General features: G+C 49.4%; 6 protein-coding genes across 6 annotated transcripts; 3 read left to right on the top strand and 3 right to left on the bottom strand.

Annotated features, from left to right (window-relative positions):
- Positions 1-958: 958 nt before the first annotated feature.
- Positions 959-2,462, bottom strand: PFICI_12586 (putative pectin lyase C; the record flags this gene model as incomplete). Its single annotated transcript, XM_007841167.1, has 4 exons — positions 959-1,359; positions 1,420-1,588; positions 1,652-1,712; positions 1,774-2,462. The coding sequence occupies 4 exons, from the start codon at positions 2,460-2,462 to the stop codon at positions 959-961; spliced, it is 1,320 nt and encodes a 439-aa protein (XP_007839358.1).
- Positions 2,463-3,765: 1,303 nt separating this feature from the next.
- Positions 3,766-4,893, bottom strand: PFICI_12585 (uncharacterized protein; the record flags this gene model as incomplete). The annotated part of the gene is made up of 1 exon (XM_007841166.1): positions 3,766-4,893. The coding sequence occupies one exon, from the start codon at positions 4,891-4,893 to the stop codon at positions 3,766-3,768; it is 1,128 nt and encodes a 375-aa protein (XP_007839357.1).
- An 808-nt stretch (positions 4,894-5,701) lies between these two features.
- On the top strand, positions 5,702-8,707 carry PFICI_12584 (uncharacterized protein; the record flags this gene model as incomplete). Its single annotated transcript, XM_007841165.1, has 2 exons — positions 5,702-6,458; positions 6,525-8,707. 2 exons carry the CDS (start codon positions 5,702-5,704, stop codon positions 8,705-8,707), a joined length of 2,940 nt encoding a protein of 979 aa, XP_007839356.1.
- Positions 8,708-10,406: 1,699 nt separating this feature from the next.
- Positions 10,407-11,784, top strand: PFICI_12583 (uncharacterized protein; the record flags this gene model as incomplete). Its single annotated transcript, XM_007841164.1, has 4 exons — positions 10,407-10,620; positions 10,678-10,836; positions 10,899-10,995; positions 11,067-11,784. The coding sequence occupies 4 exons, from the start codon at positions 10,407-10,409 to the stop codon at positions 11,782-11,784; spliced, it is 1,188 nt and encodes a 395-aa protein (XP_007839355.1).
- Positions 11,785-12,524: 740 nt separating this feature from the next.
- Positions 12,525-13,748, top strand: PFICI_12582 (uncharacterized protein; the record flags this gene model as incomplete). Its single annotated transcript, XM_007841163.1, has 2 exons — positions 12,525-13,082; positions 13,164-13,748. 2 exons carry the CDS (start codon positions 12,525-12,527, stop codon positions 13,746-13,748), a joined length of 1,143 nt encoding a protein of 380 aa, XP_007839354.1.
- Positions 13,749-14,001: 253 nt separating this feature from the next.
- On the bottom strand, positions 14,002-16,070 carry PFICI_12581 (uncharacterized protein; the record flags this gene model as incomplete). The annotated part of the gene is made up of 5 exons (XM_007841162.1): positions 14,002-14,075; positions 14,133-14,249; positions 14,313-14,478; positions 14,540-15,439; positions 15,492-16,070. The coding sequence occupies 5 exons, from the start codon at positions 16,068-16,070 to the stop codon at positions 14,002-14,004; spliced, it is 1,836 nt and encodes a 611-aa protein (XP_007839353.1).
- Between the last annotated feature and the right edge of the window lie 35 nt (positions 16,071-16,105).

Raw genomic sequence — 16,105 nt, 5'->3', positions numbered from 1 at the left:
CGTGGATAAGACCTCACAAACGGGAGCGTTCATGACTGTGCGAGCACGGCTCAAGTTGTCATTTCCAAAACATTCAGATCGTACAGAGCCCTATTGACTCTCTAGAAATCAGTCATTCCATTCATATCATACATTTACAATTAATGGGACAATCTAACACGGACTGTTTCTGTTTACAAGTCATTGATTCAAATAATCAGATAAGGCTGTTCAAGCTACTGCCGGCATGGGGCTAAGTAGTAGATCTTACCGAAATGGCATTTATATACAACTCATTCCGTATCTAGACCCACCGCCGTGCAAAGCCCCCAACTGCTCTCAGTGGCGAGTCGGCGCTTGTCGAGCCTTTGAAGATTAAGGCAGGCACATGATATTCAAACCCAGGAATACTCACCTATTCCAGTTTCCAGGTAATTAATGACAGATTACTGCCTCTTTGCCCTCGAGGCAGTCGAAATGTGGGATCACGGGGTCTCTCAGAGCGTGATATGTGATATGTATACAAGCCCCGGTTCGAGACCCAGTGATCAACGCTTACTTTTCCACATGCAAAATTTGCAAACATGGCCTTCCGACGATCTACCCAAATGCTCAGTTTTGGATAAGTTTCGGGGCTATATTGCTATCAGTACATATACATATCCTGTCACATTCTGGCCTCGAATTCACAGACGGCATCATTCCCGGGCGATGAACATGGCCCTGCGTGCCTCTCCATCTCGTCAGCTATACCTCTAGCAAGAACAAGCTTGGTTACCATGGACATCAGCAAACACGACTCGTACAGGCATATAATTCCTGAAGCAAGATTGAGCGACATTAAAAAGTATTAATACAAGAGTAATAGAGAATAATAGACAGGCCGTCCAATTGTTTGGCACCATGTAGAATTTTGACACCAGGGACGACCTATTGATGCTTTAATATGCCCACGGTAAAAAAGTATTCGAGCACTCGACTATAACTGTCCAATACCACACTTGCTCGGGACATTAGCCAGGACCTCGTCCACAGACACGGGAGCGGCGACAGTCAGGCCGTCAAAGCTGTCAAAGAAGCTCGTGTCGGACCGGTTAAAAGTGCCAGAGTTTGCATAGTCATTGACCTCGCAAGGCCGGCCCAGCTTGGCGACGCAGTCGTTGCTGATGCTGCTATTGGTGCTGAACAGCGGGATGGTAATGTCGTCTCCAACAATCTGGGTCACATTGTCAAAGACGCAGCCCTCGAAGAGACCGCCAACGGTGGACCCGCCCTCGAGCGCGTGGCCGCTGTTTTGCGCCCACACGCTGTTCACGGCGTGAAACAGTGTCGCGCCGCTCAGGGCGGGGCTTCGGCCGGATGTCATGTATACATAATTGTCTAGTGGTAAGTCAGTCTTCGTATCTCGTGCGTCTGATGGAATGGGGCAGTCAAACGTACTGAGGAACGTGATTTGATCACCGGTGCCAAGCAGTTCCAATGTCCAGTAGTGATGACCATTGCAGGTGGCGGAGTAGTTTGTGTGCCCGTTGATGAAGTTGTTGGACCATGTCATTCTAGTGTTGGGATTGAATCCAGTGACATAGTGTTGACGGCCAATATTCGAGGTCTGTATCGACTGTCAGTTTGTTGCAAGTGGAACCCACAACAATGAATAGGGACTCGCCTCGACATGGTCAATCCATAAGAGATCAGTACCGTACATGGTCAATGCATCTCCACCCCATACGAACCTAGAAATGTGACATTAGGATCGTAGCCGGAAGATACAAATAACAGTCGACATCAACTTACATCGGATTCAGCTCGGTGATGTGGATGTTCTGGATGATGATGTTCGAGACACCGGTCATATACAACCCCTTGCCTCTGATGACACCAGAGCTCCCCAAACCAATGAGCGTTTTGTTCGAGTGCACGTATATCGGATTGCCCGCCGCCGTGTCGTAGGTGATGGTAACGTTGGCATTATCTCCGCAGTAATTGACCGCGTTGATAGCCAATTGACAACCCTCTTCGATTGTTCCGAAAGGAGCACACCCGAGATCCGTCGTCGTTCCTTCGGTGCCAACAAAGTCGTACGTCCTGTTGAGCACAATTACTTGGGGCTCATCGCTACCGAGCAGAGCAACCAGCTCGTCAACATCAGCTGGGTATACGGGTGATGCATTGCCTCCACCGGTGACACCAGATGCGAATCCCTCTGCCGTGCCAATCACGGATGGCACAGCTGTGTAAGTAGTGGCGGCGGATGAAGTGACGCTCGTAGTGATCGTTACGCTGCTCAAAGTACTGCTGTGACTTTTGGTGATTGTTGGGCTAACAGAGGGAGAGTAGTTCGTAGCGCCCGGGCTATAAGATAACGAATAGGATGTGGCATTAGTGACAGCGTAAAAGGGAGCAGTGCTTGTGCGGTTCCCGGCACGGCAAGCCGCATTGGCTATACCTGCTGATATAATATTGAGCAAGAAATGTTGTTTCATGATGGCAAGTCGCAACGTGCCAATAACTTGCCAAGGTGGAATGTGGCTTGGCGACTTTCAAATATCTCAACGGCGTCACAAAGCTATCGAATTGAAATGTAGGGAACGTGATGGTCTTCCAGGACCAGAAACGAGTGTAATGGCAATAAATTTGGGGAGGAAAAGAGTGTAAGGCTACACAAACAAGCCGATAGCAATGGTTTGACAGGAGAGTGATATACTCAGCGGACGCGAGTCTAGATAGATATTCTATTGCTTGCCTCATCCCGGTCGATCTAAGCGATATTGTGTCGAATTTAAGGAGACTTGCCTGAGATCCATCCAGCTGCAGCCGCCCATGAATAGTCATGGTGGAGTAACAGTACATAGGCTCGCCGGCAGCTTCCGAGCCGCTTGTCGCTAAACTGCCGAACAAGCCATCAGTGGGAATTGATGAAATCCACAGAATGCTTGCAAATCATGAAAATGAATACAACAGTATGACTACTTTGGCACCGAAACTTTATGTCGTGACAGGTCGCAACAGAAGAGAATCGTGGGACAATGTGACCATAAACGAACCCACTACGATCGCAACATGCTCGCAACCCTATTTGGCATTTGATGTTAGCGCTCTTTCATAGAAGCAGTGTGGGCTCGGAATCTTCTAGCTTAGGGGGACCAAAGCTTATTACTCAGTACCCTGGTGCTTTACATGGGGGTATCCGTGGTGGTGGAATACGCTACAGTTTTCCGGCAGACAATTGTCGACAAGGGTAAGCAAAACCTGAAACATTACTTACATACACAAAGTATGCTAGGTAGAGTGAGTCTTTGCATATGAGGGTAGAGACACCTGGTCGGCATTTACTTCGTAGAGACAGTAATTGGTATGTATATATAGGTACTAAGACTGAAAGGGATTCAGAGTGCTATATGATTGATCCGAGACTAGAGGCTTTTAGTAGATGATCATTTCATCACAAACTGTGCTTCGACATACTCTCAATTCATCTTCTCTTGGCAATTGCCATCCATCAGGCCGCAGTACGTCTCGGCGTGGTCCCGTCGCTTATCACCACAACCTCACAATACCATGCCCATCACTGGTGTCAAAGGTCTGTTCAAAGACCAGGTGGTATATATGATATCATTGGTATAATGTTTGATATCATGTGCACATAAAGTCGCGTTTGGCACACGATCGTCGCATCAAGCAATGGCCTACATACGAGCATTGCCATTTTTGCAAACACGCATGATCTCATCATCGGGGCAATGTGTGCTTTCGGTCGCAATAAATCCTCATCGTAGCATGAGTGCCTCATAGCAATTCGTACTCTCTGGCCAAGGTGCGACCATATGATCTCAGTGGATCTCGATATATCGTGTGCACATGGTTGGTCAAATCGCCGCCGGGAAATTGGGGTGAGAATTCAATGAGAAGATTCGGTCCCTGTATGCGAAAGTACGATGCCCCATTCCGGCCAGGCTCATGTGTGCTAGGCCCGCTCCACGCGAAAAATGTATCTTGAAGATCTGTACGGATCTCTTGCAAGCGAGGAGCGGCATGAACATCGTTGAGAATGCCAGCCCATTCGGCGATGAGCTCGAACAGCATGGCTTGTTGTGTTTGGTTTAGCATGGATGCTTTCAAGCCCACTGCAGGTAAGATCTTGCCGTCTTCGCCTGGCCCATACACAACATCGGAGACAGGGTGGTTGATTGATACTTCTGCCCGTTGGTCATTGTCGAATGAGTCAAAAAGGGCAAATGCCTTGTCGTTCTCGTCCGCTAGCACCCGCTTAGCGACACCTGCCTCCATATAGTTGGCTGGCATCGCGCCCGTCAGGACAGGAGAAAGAACACTTTGCGCCTGGTATATTGCCATGTTCAATGCAAGATGGTGGCCGCCGAATTGGATCATCCATAGGTTCGTAGGACTTGGTTCTCCAAAGATTGCGATTGTATAGACGGCGCGTCCAGCGGCATACGGGACGCCCTCATCGGCTAATGCTTGGTCTGAGCCCATGATTTCTTGGACTTTGCGATATCCGCGATCGCTCAGAGTTGCCCGTAGCAGCTCCATGACAGCACCATGCTGTTTTGGAGTGAGGTCTCCAAGACGCAAGCCTGGACGAAGGACATCGCTGACGGGAAAATTGGACCACACTGACTGGCCATATTGCTCCCCAACAAAATTGAAGCTTGGACGGCCAGGCATGGGAAAGTAAGTAGGTACCGCGCTTTCTAGTGTCTCATAAGGTAATAGTGCTTTTGCGTGCTGAGTCGAGTCTAGTAGAGCCAGGAGAGACTGTGCGGCGTTGGTTATTGCTGCGGTTTGGGCGGCACCCAACTGTTCCTGCGAATCCGCGGAGCAAGGACACATCATGATCATGGACTTGTATATGAAAGCGCACACGGAAACTGTTAAAATGATACGAAGTAGCATGTTGACAAGTTGACAATGAAAATATTGGAGTTCCTGAAAAGGAGCACTCAAGGACAAAGACAGGTCGCATGAAGACGACTTAGTATGAATAGAGTGGGTATCATCGCGGACTTACGAACTTCACAGCTCGGAATAAACTCTTGACGCGTAGACATAAAGCGGGGCAGAATACTAATATACTGGTCTAAGCTGGACCTAGGGCTATTTTAGGAATTGATCACATACGAGCATTGACAGCGATGTAGTAGTTGACTTTGAGAATATTGTGTGCCTGGACGCTAAATATTCTAACCTAGTGAGCTCGGAAGTGAGTAGTGGGCTGAGCAGGAAGGTGATTGGCTAGACTTGGGCGTTTTCGAGTATAAGTACGCGAGAATTACGACTGGCATAAATGGTTGACTCAAAATATAGATAAATAAGTGGATACGGGGTTGCTTCTGGGATGAGGGTGCTCAGAATCATGAGTAGGTCGACGATTATGTTGATGTGGATTGCAGTCCGCATGTTGGGCTGCTCTGCATCAGCAGCCATGGGCATCACGAGTCCAACCAGAAGCCGCGATCTGCGCACAAGATTGCTCAGACGGACCCCAACAGCCTTTTTGGTGAATCCGAGCATAAATTGCTATGTTACCGGGCGACCTGCAGATGCCCATGATGCCGTCGTTGCCTGATAACCCCGCACAGTCAGATTGAGCCTCATCGTACCGGGATTGAGATACCTCACTTTATTATGGACGGGATCGATTAGTCTCACAAACTATCTGATTACCCAGCGCCATTTCTTATTTACTAGGTAGTTTCATGCTATGCGACTCCTCAAGTTCAGCCAAGATGGGACTCTTGCCTTCACCCACGACATCACCAATGACATACCACCGTACGCTATACTTTCTCATACGTGGGGAAATGATGGCGACGAAGTCATATTCGAAGACATCTTATCTAGGACCGGAAAACACAAGAAAGGATACGAAAAGATAGAGTTCTGTGGGCACCAAGCAGCTGCTGACGGGCTGCACTACTTCTGGGTAGACACATGTTGTATCAATAAATCAAACAGCACTGAGCTCAACGAGGCTATCAATTCCATGTTTCGGTGGTACCAAAACTCGACGAAATGTTATGTATACCTTGCAGATGTATCTGACAGCGAAGATGGTCACGATAATCGTTTTCGTACGAGCAGATGGCTTTTTAGAGGCTGGACGCTACAAGAGTTGCTGGCTCCGGCGTCAGTAGAGTTCTTCACCTGCCACGGCCAGCTCATAGGCGACAAGGCCTCCTTAGCTCAAGAACTGCAAGAGATTACAGGTATCCCGAATAGTGTACTCCGTGGAGATCTTGTATCAAAGTATAGCATATCTCAGCGGCTGGCATGGGCGGAAGGGCGTCAGACCAAGCGTGAGGAGGACAGAGCTTATTCCCTGTTTGGCCTTTTCGGCGTATACCTTCCTCTAATATATGGAGAGGGTAGGAGAGAGGCCTTCAGAAGGTTGATGGAAGAAATTCAAAAGAGGCAAGGTAGCGCAAGTCGTGAATCTTGTGGTCATCGACCTGCCATAGGTGAGCTGCAACGTCTCTACAACACCTCGACTTGTTACTGTCTCATTACCCGCTGACGATGACCAGCGGCGCAAGAGCCTGGCTGGGCTGTGCCATTCGGGCGCAATAGAAATTTCACAGGTCGAGAGATTGAGCTGGCGCAGCTTCTCGAAATCAGCCCGCCTAGTGCAGACAGGGATGACTGTCAGCGAACTATTATTCACGGGCTTGGGGGGACTGGAAAAACACAAGTTGCACTGGAACTTGCCTACCGTCTACGCGCCACTCATCCAGATTGCTCGGTATTTTGGGTTCCTGCGCTTGACGTTGCTGGCTTTGAAAATGCATACCGTGCAATAGCTAAAGAGCTTCGTCTCAGGCAAGCGGACGACGAGAATGTCAATATACGGCTCCTGGTCAAAGATGCCCTGAGCCGGGAGATCTCGGGCCCCTGGCTGTTGATTGTTGACAATGCGGATGATCTGAGCTTGCTCTTTGGTGAAGCGAGCCTCTTCGATTCCCTTCCCTTTAACCGAAAGGGCTCGATATTGGTAACCACTCGCAACTACGAGGTCACCGTCAGGCTCGGCGTTCCCAAGGGACATAGATTGATTCTGGGCTCGCTTGGAGATCCATATGCCCTAACTCTCTTACGACAAGACCTTGGCGAAGAACAAACAAGCGACTCAACAAGCACAATGGGGCTGCTCAGGTTCTTAGAGAACCTCCCGTTAGCTATCAAACAGGCATCGGCATACATGAGCAAGACTCGTATAACGACCACTAAATACCTTCAGTACTGCCAGTCCGGGGACTCCACCTTCATCCGGTTGCTCAGCACAGACTTTGAAGACCGCGGCAGGTACAAAAATTCCAAGAACCCCGTAATCACCACTTGGCTGATCTCGTTTGAACATGTCATACGTGAGCATCCACTTGCGGAATCATACTTGCGTTTCTTCAGTCTACTATCGGAAAGAACAATCCCGAGATCCTTGCTTCCGGATGGCGGTGAAGGATTAGATGCAGAAGAGGCAATCGGCGCCCTCAAAGGATACGCTATTATCAACGAGCACATGGACTCTGCCTTCTTCGACATACATCGACTGGTCCGACTCGCTATACGAAACTGGATGAGAGTGAAAGGCCAGTGGCACACATGTGTATATGAGGTGGTGCAACGGCTTAGAGAAGTCTATCCTCTACCAGATCATGCATCAAGAGATTTCTGGACGAGTCATCTGCCACATGTTCACTCAGCTTTGAGTTTCCGTGCAGACTTCGACGACAAGTTGACATTGTCGGAACTACTGTTCAGAACCGCTGAAAGCAACCAGATTCTTGGTCAATACGCTACAGCTGAGAACTTGCATCGTGAAGCTCTTGAGACAAGACAGAGGCTACTAGGGACAGATCATGTTGACACGCTGATGAGTATGGATCGTCTCGCATGCGTACTATGTACGCAAGGAAAACTTACAGAAGCTCATGAGCTACATGAAGCGGCGGTAGCCAAAACACAAGCTGTGCTTGGTGAGGATCACGCCCAAACATTGGAGACACGGAACAACCTTGGCATAACCTTTCAGAGGCTGGGGCAGTACAAGCAAGCCGAGAGAATGCATCGTGAGAACTTAGCGAGAATGTGTGCCATCTTGGGCGATAAGCATCCAAGCACACTCTGGAGTATGCAGAATCTTGCGTACTGTCTTCGCAAATCGGGAGAATATGAAGAGGCTGAAAGGCTGCAACGAAAGACTCTCGAGGCCATGACAGAACTGAATAGCATAAAGCATCCAGACAGTATCCAGATTATGAACGACCTGTCATCTACATTGTCAAACCGGAAAAGGTACAGCGAAGCTGAGGGCCTCTTGCGGACAGTCATCTTTCTCCTCGAAGAGGTGCGCGGCCCTGACCATCCCAAGACGGTCAAGAGTAGAGATAACTTGGCCAGCATTCTGAACAAGATGGGAAGACTCACTGAATCTGAAGAGATACACCGTGCAACACTGGCTTCGTCATTGGCTACTCTGGGTGCCGAACATGTACAGACGCTCAAGTGTATGCTCAAGTGTATGCTCAAGCTCGGGATGAATCTTCACAGCCAAGGCAAGGACGAGGAAGCCGAGAAGATTCTGCATCAAGCTTTCGAGTTGTCCACCAGGCGGTTGGGACGCAATCACCCTGACACATGCATGACTGCGGAACAACTTTGTCTCGTTCTTCAAAGTCGGGGAAGGGTCGGGAAATCGAGTCGAAGCACATGAAGGTGGATAAGGACTTCGGAATTTCCGGAAGAATATAGGGAAGACTGGGAATCAGGATTGAATTGACATCCATGGCCAGATTCCCTCGTCTTTCGATAAGTCCCAGCGAGGTCACCGGCTCTACGGCAAAGATTGGCGGAGCTACCATGGGTATATACCCCCAGATACTCGTTCAGTCTGAGATGAGCGCATTACGGTCGCATCCATGTTGGCATGTTCTGCATATTTTTCTCAGTGTTGTAGTCTTTTGCCGATGGCTCTCTAGAGCTCGGATAGGGAGGGAATATCCGAAAGGGTTTGCAGGCGATGATTCCCGAATTCCCCGCATGCATGTATCTTTTCTTTCCCTGCATAAAAAGCACTGAGATAGAGTTTCGCTTGCCTGCCGCCCGATTTTCATCCCGTCTCATCTTCCTTTTTATTTTTTATTTTTCTTCCTTGCTTTGACCGCTTTACAATTCGGAAACGGGAACGACTCTTTGACCATAGTATGCAACGGCAGTTTTTGTGATTGCAACGCTGAGAAGCTGTAGACACTTGTGAATTGTCGCGATCAGCCAGGACTGAGCGTCATCCGACGAATCCTTCGAGTTGACAGCCATTCTCCCCCGCAAACCGGGTGATTGCGTGCAGACGGCAGAGGAGAATAAAAAGGAACGAGCCGTGTGGCACGGTCCCTAGTGTTGTAATATAGTAAAGTGTGACAATCGCGGCTCGCTTGTGAGATTTTGAGGGGGGGCGTCCGGGATTTGTTATGGCCGAACCGCTCACGACGCTCTTCAGCCCTGCTTCAGCACACTCAAACTGATGTTTGTGTTCCCCGAGATTCGACCCCATCTCATTGTTTTTTGCGTCTCTGATTGAGAACCTCCAAGTATCTACCACCTATTTCCCAAATAGGTGTTGCCAGGTGATCATGGAATTCTAGTTACTTTCGTCGTTTTCACATACTCTCTCTCTCTGATTGCATTTATGCAACAAACCCCCCAGCCCTTGCCGTATAGAATCCAAGACATGCTATAACTTTTCAGAGCGAGTGAGAATGAAAATTCATGGTTCGAGCTACCAGGAAGCAAGTTCGAGTGACAGATGCAGGTTCATATACAGAGCGCATACAGCCAATAGCATGAGACAAGTATGCCGTGCCGTTCTCGATGCAGTTGATCAATCCTTGATCCCTTCCCCGTGCCCAACCCGAAGTCTTCATCAGCCATGAATAAGCGTCTGTATTTGTTGTTATTAGACTTTTTAAGGTTTCAAGGGACTTTGCGCGATTGCAAAAAGGCGCTCTTCTTGTGCACAAGCCCACCAATTCCGACTTCTTTGCCTTCCCATTTAGCAGTCCCCGGGGACGTGTTCTAAGCCGCCTATTCTTGCTACGCCATTTGACTCAGCCAAGTAAAAAGAGACCATCATCTTTATCATTGTTCCTCTCTGACAGCAAGTTCGAATTTTTTTAAGGTTTTTTTTTTTTCTTAATGAGGTATTGAGGACCAAAGCTACTTGCTTCCACTTCACCAGTGTTCGCACGACTGAACCTACATGCAAGACGCACTCATTCAAAATCAAGAGATCAGGACGAGGTGTGGTCGCAAGCATCATCAAATATCTGGACACATTCTTCTCTCTTCATGATCCCATACCAGCTGTTTGGAATCAGGCGTTCTGGCGGAGGGAATCGCGCCATTCACTATTCGCCATGCCCTTACCAGAATTTGACTTCAACAGTACAACTGAGTACCGCGGATACCTAGTGCGAAATCTAAACATATGTTTGATCATCATATCGACACTAGTCGTGTTCTCTCGCCTCTATGTGAGGTTATTCATGACGAAAGGACTTGGTCTGGACGATGTTGCCACAGCGATCGCGTATTTGTTGCTAGTGGTCTTCTCGGGCTTTGAAATACAAAGTAAGTCAAACGAAATCAGCAGGCGTGTATATCAACCTAACGAATGCGCCACTTTAGCGGTCGAATTTGGAGCTGGTGCTCATATGGACGAGATTCCAGAGGCTTTCATATTCCCCTTCTTTGCAGCTCTTACGAGGCAGCACCTACTGTATTTCTGGGGGATTGGCTTGATGAGGTTGGCGATTGTCGCCTTCCTTCTGCGTTTATCCAAAGATAGTAAGTCCGATCACACAAGGACTGCTTCACAATGCTTGTCACTCACATCCTCATGGCTTCAGGGCTCTTCAGGGTCTGTACCTACACGGCGGGAGGAGTCATCATAGCTCAGACTGTTTCCTGCTTTCTATTCCGCCTTCTGGAATGCCATAAACTCAGGTAAGTCAAGATCTATGGCTGGGGGGGCCTTGAAGATACAGATGGAGCTGACAGCAAGTTACTCACGTTAGTAATCTCTTCCTTCCACCGGGCAGCAGCGATGACTGCGTATCCAAGAGATCCGAAATTTATATGATGTGGGCACACTCCAGCATCGGTATTGTCGTTGACGTGGCGCTGTTTTGTCTGCCAATCTGGGTGGTGCGCAGCAACATGATGAGCACGGCAAAAGCAGTCCGAGTCGCGCTCATCTTTTGCGTGGGCATATTTGCCGTCATCACCGGTATTATTCGCCTGAGCATTATAGTCCGTACCGACTTTAGCGTCGACACCACCTACAAGATGGCGACCGTTGGCTTTTGGACTGATCTCGAATGCCATGTCGGACTCTGGTGTGCCTGTTTCCCAGCTCTGCAGCCACTTGTCCGCCAGATCAGCTACATGTGCGGCTTCAGGAGCAAGCTATACAGCTCGAATAAGTACGAAGCAAGAAACGACACATCTTCCGGGCCTCCTGTTTCGGGGCGACGCAGTTCGGCCTTTCGTAACAGATCGATGAATCGCTACATGCGTCATGGTAGTGGCTTCGATGGGGTTTCGGATAACCATTCCGACTCGAATAGTCAAGCAGGAATCTTTTCGACACCACAGAATGACATGGGTCTGGAGTTGGAAGAGCTGGACGATCTGAAAGGAAACATGGTCAGATCAGAGAAAGAGGTCAAAATCGATCAAGGAAGTCGTGAGGGCAACTCAAAAGCTGTTGATAAAGAGTTTTCCGCTGGTTAAATCAAAGTAGATGCACAATGATACCTGTTTTATTCATAATCACAATACCCTCTTTTCTATTTTCTTTTTTTCTTTTTTCTTTTCGTCCATCTCCCAGCAGTGGGAGACATCCACTGATGCCCAACTAGGGAGCCATGGACGTGTCAGGACACCTGGATAGACCGTCGAGGACCATGGCTGACGATATATGTGGCTGATAGTGAAATCACTGTTCAATATTTCGGTGGAGAAGGCCCCTGTGACATCCATAATTTAGTGCAGATTTGTGGCGGAGGGCGCTAACCTACCGCTGCTATAGGGCTGCAGTAGTGCTAAGCTACCGACCCTCCATAACTTTTCAAGGGCTCACTGAGGTTGACTGTTTAAGCGCCTCTAACATTATACAGCCAAAGTATAACCAGAAACGTCTTGATTATTGCATGCCTGGACCGAGTATGTAAATTACGCCTTGATTATATTGGACTTGAAGCTTTCGCTGACCTCGAAAACAGAATGGGCAGTTGCGATTTCTGTAGTTGACGCCTGCCGCGTCCTGCGATTCGAAAGCACATTCACCATCTGATCGTGGCTCTGACGTCACCCCACTGCCAAGCGAACGACGCCCGGAGACTTTGCTCCAGGCCGCCGGACTCGTGAATCAACAAAAGATCAAGAAAAGTCGCGGCAACAAAAATGAAATCTCGAATGACGTTCCTCATGAAACTCGATATTCTCTTCAGAAACCACGACAAGGTACCAAAATGGCAGATCGTCAACTCATCATTGCCAGATCCATCATCTACGCCATCTTGGGCACAGACGAGAATGGCAAGCCAACCACAAAGTCGACCATCTTTGGTCGCTTCCTCGGCCGCTTCTGGGTCTACTGGTTGACTTTTCAGCTCGTGAGGACCGATCTCTTCAGAGCACTCCGCGGCTTGTGGGCCATCAAGGATAAGGACTACAAGGCAAGTTTTGGCTCGGACTGGAAAGTTGCGTCCAAAAAGAAGGACATCCTACAGACCTTGGGCGATATGGGTTACAGTGGCTCTACCTTCTATCGCACCTACGATGGCGCCTACTTGGTCAAGTCGGTTCCGCGATACTTTGAGCACACCTTTTTCAAAAACGAAATGATCATTCCTTACGCTGATCACATGCGAGCCAATCCGGAGAGTCTGTTAGTTCGCATCACGGATTTCCTGGAGTGCTCGCAGCGGAGCTTTGGTTCATTGTTTGGCATGGCTCCAAGCCATCATATTGTCATGGAGAATGTTCTCTATGGAGCAGACGAGGGGGATAAGGATGGCAAAAAGAGCGTAAGTTCCAGCAGCAATAATCCTTTCCTGGCGTTCAACGCCCAGAATAAAACAAACGCTAACGTATCTGCAATATTCTAGAAGTGGGAATCTTGGGATCTAAAGCCTACATCTTACTTTTACCCAGAAAGAGATGTGGCAGGTGGTGTACTCACCTCGGAAGCCACCAAATCAAGGCTTGCCGACGAGTTTGACGACAAGATCAAGTTGACCTTGGACCAGGCCGAAGACTTCAAGGCGCAACTACAAAAGGACACAAAACTTCTTGCCGATTGCAATGCTGTCGACTACTCGCTGTTCCTGGTGCGGGTCTCATCAACCACCTCTGAAGATGTCGAGCAGCCGCAACTGAACGAGAGCTTACCTCCAGATGAGCCCCCGTTTGCACCTCCTGGTCCACCAACTTGGAGAACGGGCATAACCTCGTACGATGGCAAGGAGATTTATCGTGCAGCTGTTCTAGACTTCTTCTGGGCAAAGCATACGCTGCACGCCAAGGCAATGACAGGGCTGATCAAGACGTATAATCTCATCGATTCCCAGGGACCGATGAGCTTGACGGCAGTCAGCACTGAGTACAGAGAACGATTCTTGAAGATGTGCATGGAAATGATTGACGTGGACGGCAGTCCAGACTGGGGAAAGAGCACTGATCGACCAAGCTAAGAACGAGGCTCAAGTGAAATAATTCAGTTAGCAAGCGATGTGTCCTCGAGGTCATTGTCCTTTAGTCTGTTTTTCTCCCTTCTTATAATATACCCCTAATCTTGTGTGATTGGACTAAGACCAACAAACAGCAGTATCAATTTCTACAAAAGTGAGAATGTGCAACTATTGGGAAGTTGACTGTTGATTTGAACAGTACAGAGTTCAGTGAATGTTGTTGTAGAGTTCATGCCAAATTGTTTGTTTTCCTCGATTAATGTTTTAGTACGCCGTCAAAGAATTGCGAAACTCCATCAACGTCTGTCAATGCACCAACACGCGCGATATCTGTTCCAGCCATTAGTGAATGCGAAACTTTTGATCGGGAATGGAGGCGGCACTTACATTGATCAGGCCTCACAATCACTATAGCACCACGGGTAGGATCGATACCATAAGTCAAATATGCATGACCGTGGCCCGAGTTGTAACTTTCGTCATCCACAAATGTTTTGAATAGGCCTGTGAGTATTAGACAAGGTTATCAGTGGTTGGTTAATGAATCAAGTGGGACTCTTGACGTACATTTCATCTTCCATTTCCCATTTACCGGCACAAAAGTATCCGGTATCTGCTCCTGCTCAACTTCCGTGCGTTTTCCAGATAGGACCAAAAGGATATTGAAAATGCTATCATAATCAGAGCCTAGAGGAGTGAAGCGCTTCACCATTCGATCCAGCTCGATAGCCACCTAGAATATGAGTGTTAGTCCGACTCGAAATTCAGACAACGAATCCTCTAAAGTCGCTTACAGAATTCAACCGCTCTGCAGCAGACTGGTATCGAATATCGCCAGCAAACACGACGATATGCCACCGCGAATCCGCCGGAAGAGCTCTCACGAGTTGCAAGACTCGCGCATCACAGAACCTCACGACCTGCGCGCTAGGAAACCGCATACCGACCGGCAAACCCTTGGCAAGATCTTGCTTGCTGGTGACTGCGGACATGATTGCCGAGTCATGATAGTTGGTCGCCATGCCGGCAGTGAAGCGGCCGGCCTTGACAAACTGCTGCTGAAAGTCCTCCGGGGTGATGCCGTGCTCGCGGCGGTACGACGAGGAAAACAGCTTGGTCCAGGAGCGGTCAAAGTCAATGAGCTCGGTGGCCGTCTTCTCGCGCTCCGAAACGTAGGTGGCGAGCAGGCCAAAGGGGTCGGTGGCGCGGCCGCGCAGCACCGCCGCCAGCTTCCAGCCAATGTTGTAGCCGTCCTGTAGACTCACGTTCATGCCCTGCCCTGCCTTGGGGCTGTGCGTGTGGCAGGCGTCGCCCGTCAGGAACACGCGGTGGTCCCGGTGGAAGTAATCGGCCCGCCGCTGTCCAATGGCGTAGACGGACCACCATGCCGTCTCGGCAATGTCCATGTTGTACGGCCGGAAGATGCGCCGGGCGCTCTCATGCAGGTCCTCGAGCGTCAGCTTGGAGACGTCGTGGGCGTTCTCAATCTCAATATAGAAGCGCACCAGACTGTCGCCCTCGCGGGGTATGATCATCAGATTACCTGCTTCGGAGCTGATGGCTGTCTTCTTTCGAATATCTGGAAAGTCCGTCTGCGGGTACACGTCCATCACGCCCCATACTGCATTGGTGCTGTCGCCAACCATTTTGAAGCCCAGAGACTTTCGGATGGTACTATGAGCTCCGTCGCAACCCTATTATTCCGTGTCAAGTCAAGTCCCATTGAAGAGGAATGAGAAAACTTACCAGTACATATTTTGCCCGGAATTTGTGTTCCTGGTCCGCTTTAGTTGCCGTCACCGTGCAACAATAGGCATCCAGATCCGAAGCAGTAGCACTATCGACCTCTACACCTTTGACTTCGTAGCCATACAGGATATCCGAAGTGCCGGAAGCCCTCTCCATTTCTTGAGCCAGGAGCGCATTCATGCGGGCCTGATTCAATATGACATGGGGCTGGTGGCTAATGCCGGGTTCGACATCGGCGGCATAGTGCGTCCGCCTGATGCCCGAGGAGGACGAGGATGTCACCGCCTTGTCCCCCACCCCTCCATTCGCGTGGCCGTTGCCGTTGACGAGATCAGGTGCCCAGAACGCCAGCTCAATCACGTGGTAGGCCTCCCGGAGCAGGTCCTCGGACATGCCAAAGCTCTCAAACACCTCGACGGTCCGGCACTGCACGCCGTCGGCCTGGCCCATGGCGAGGGGCCCGTCGCGGCGCTCGAGAATCTTGTAGCTGATGCCGCACCTCGACAACCACACGGCGGCGCAGAGGCCGGCGGACCCGCCGCCGCAGATGAGCACGTCTACTTGTTGCTCCGTCATGTCGATGGGTGTGAGAATTTGTCTTCTTTCAGTTT

The sequence above is a fragment of the Pestalotiopsis fici genome (assembly GCF_000516985.1).
Source record: "Pestalotiopsis fici W106-1 unplaced genomic scaffold PFICI_Scf_10, whole genome shotgun sequence".
NCBI lineage: Eukaryota > Fungi > Ascomycota > Sordariomycetes > Amphisphaeriales > Sporocadaceae > Pestalotiopsis > Pestalotiopsis fici.
The sequence above is the reverse complement of the archived record's forward strand: the minus strand, read 5'-3'. Positions and strand labels throughout refer to the sequence as shown.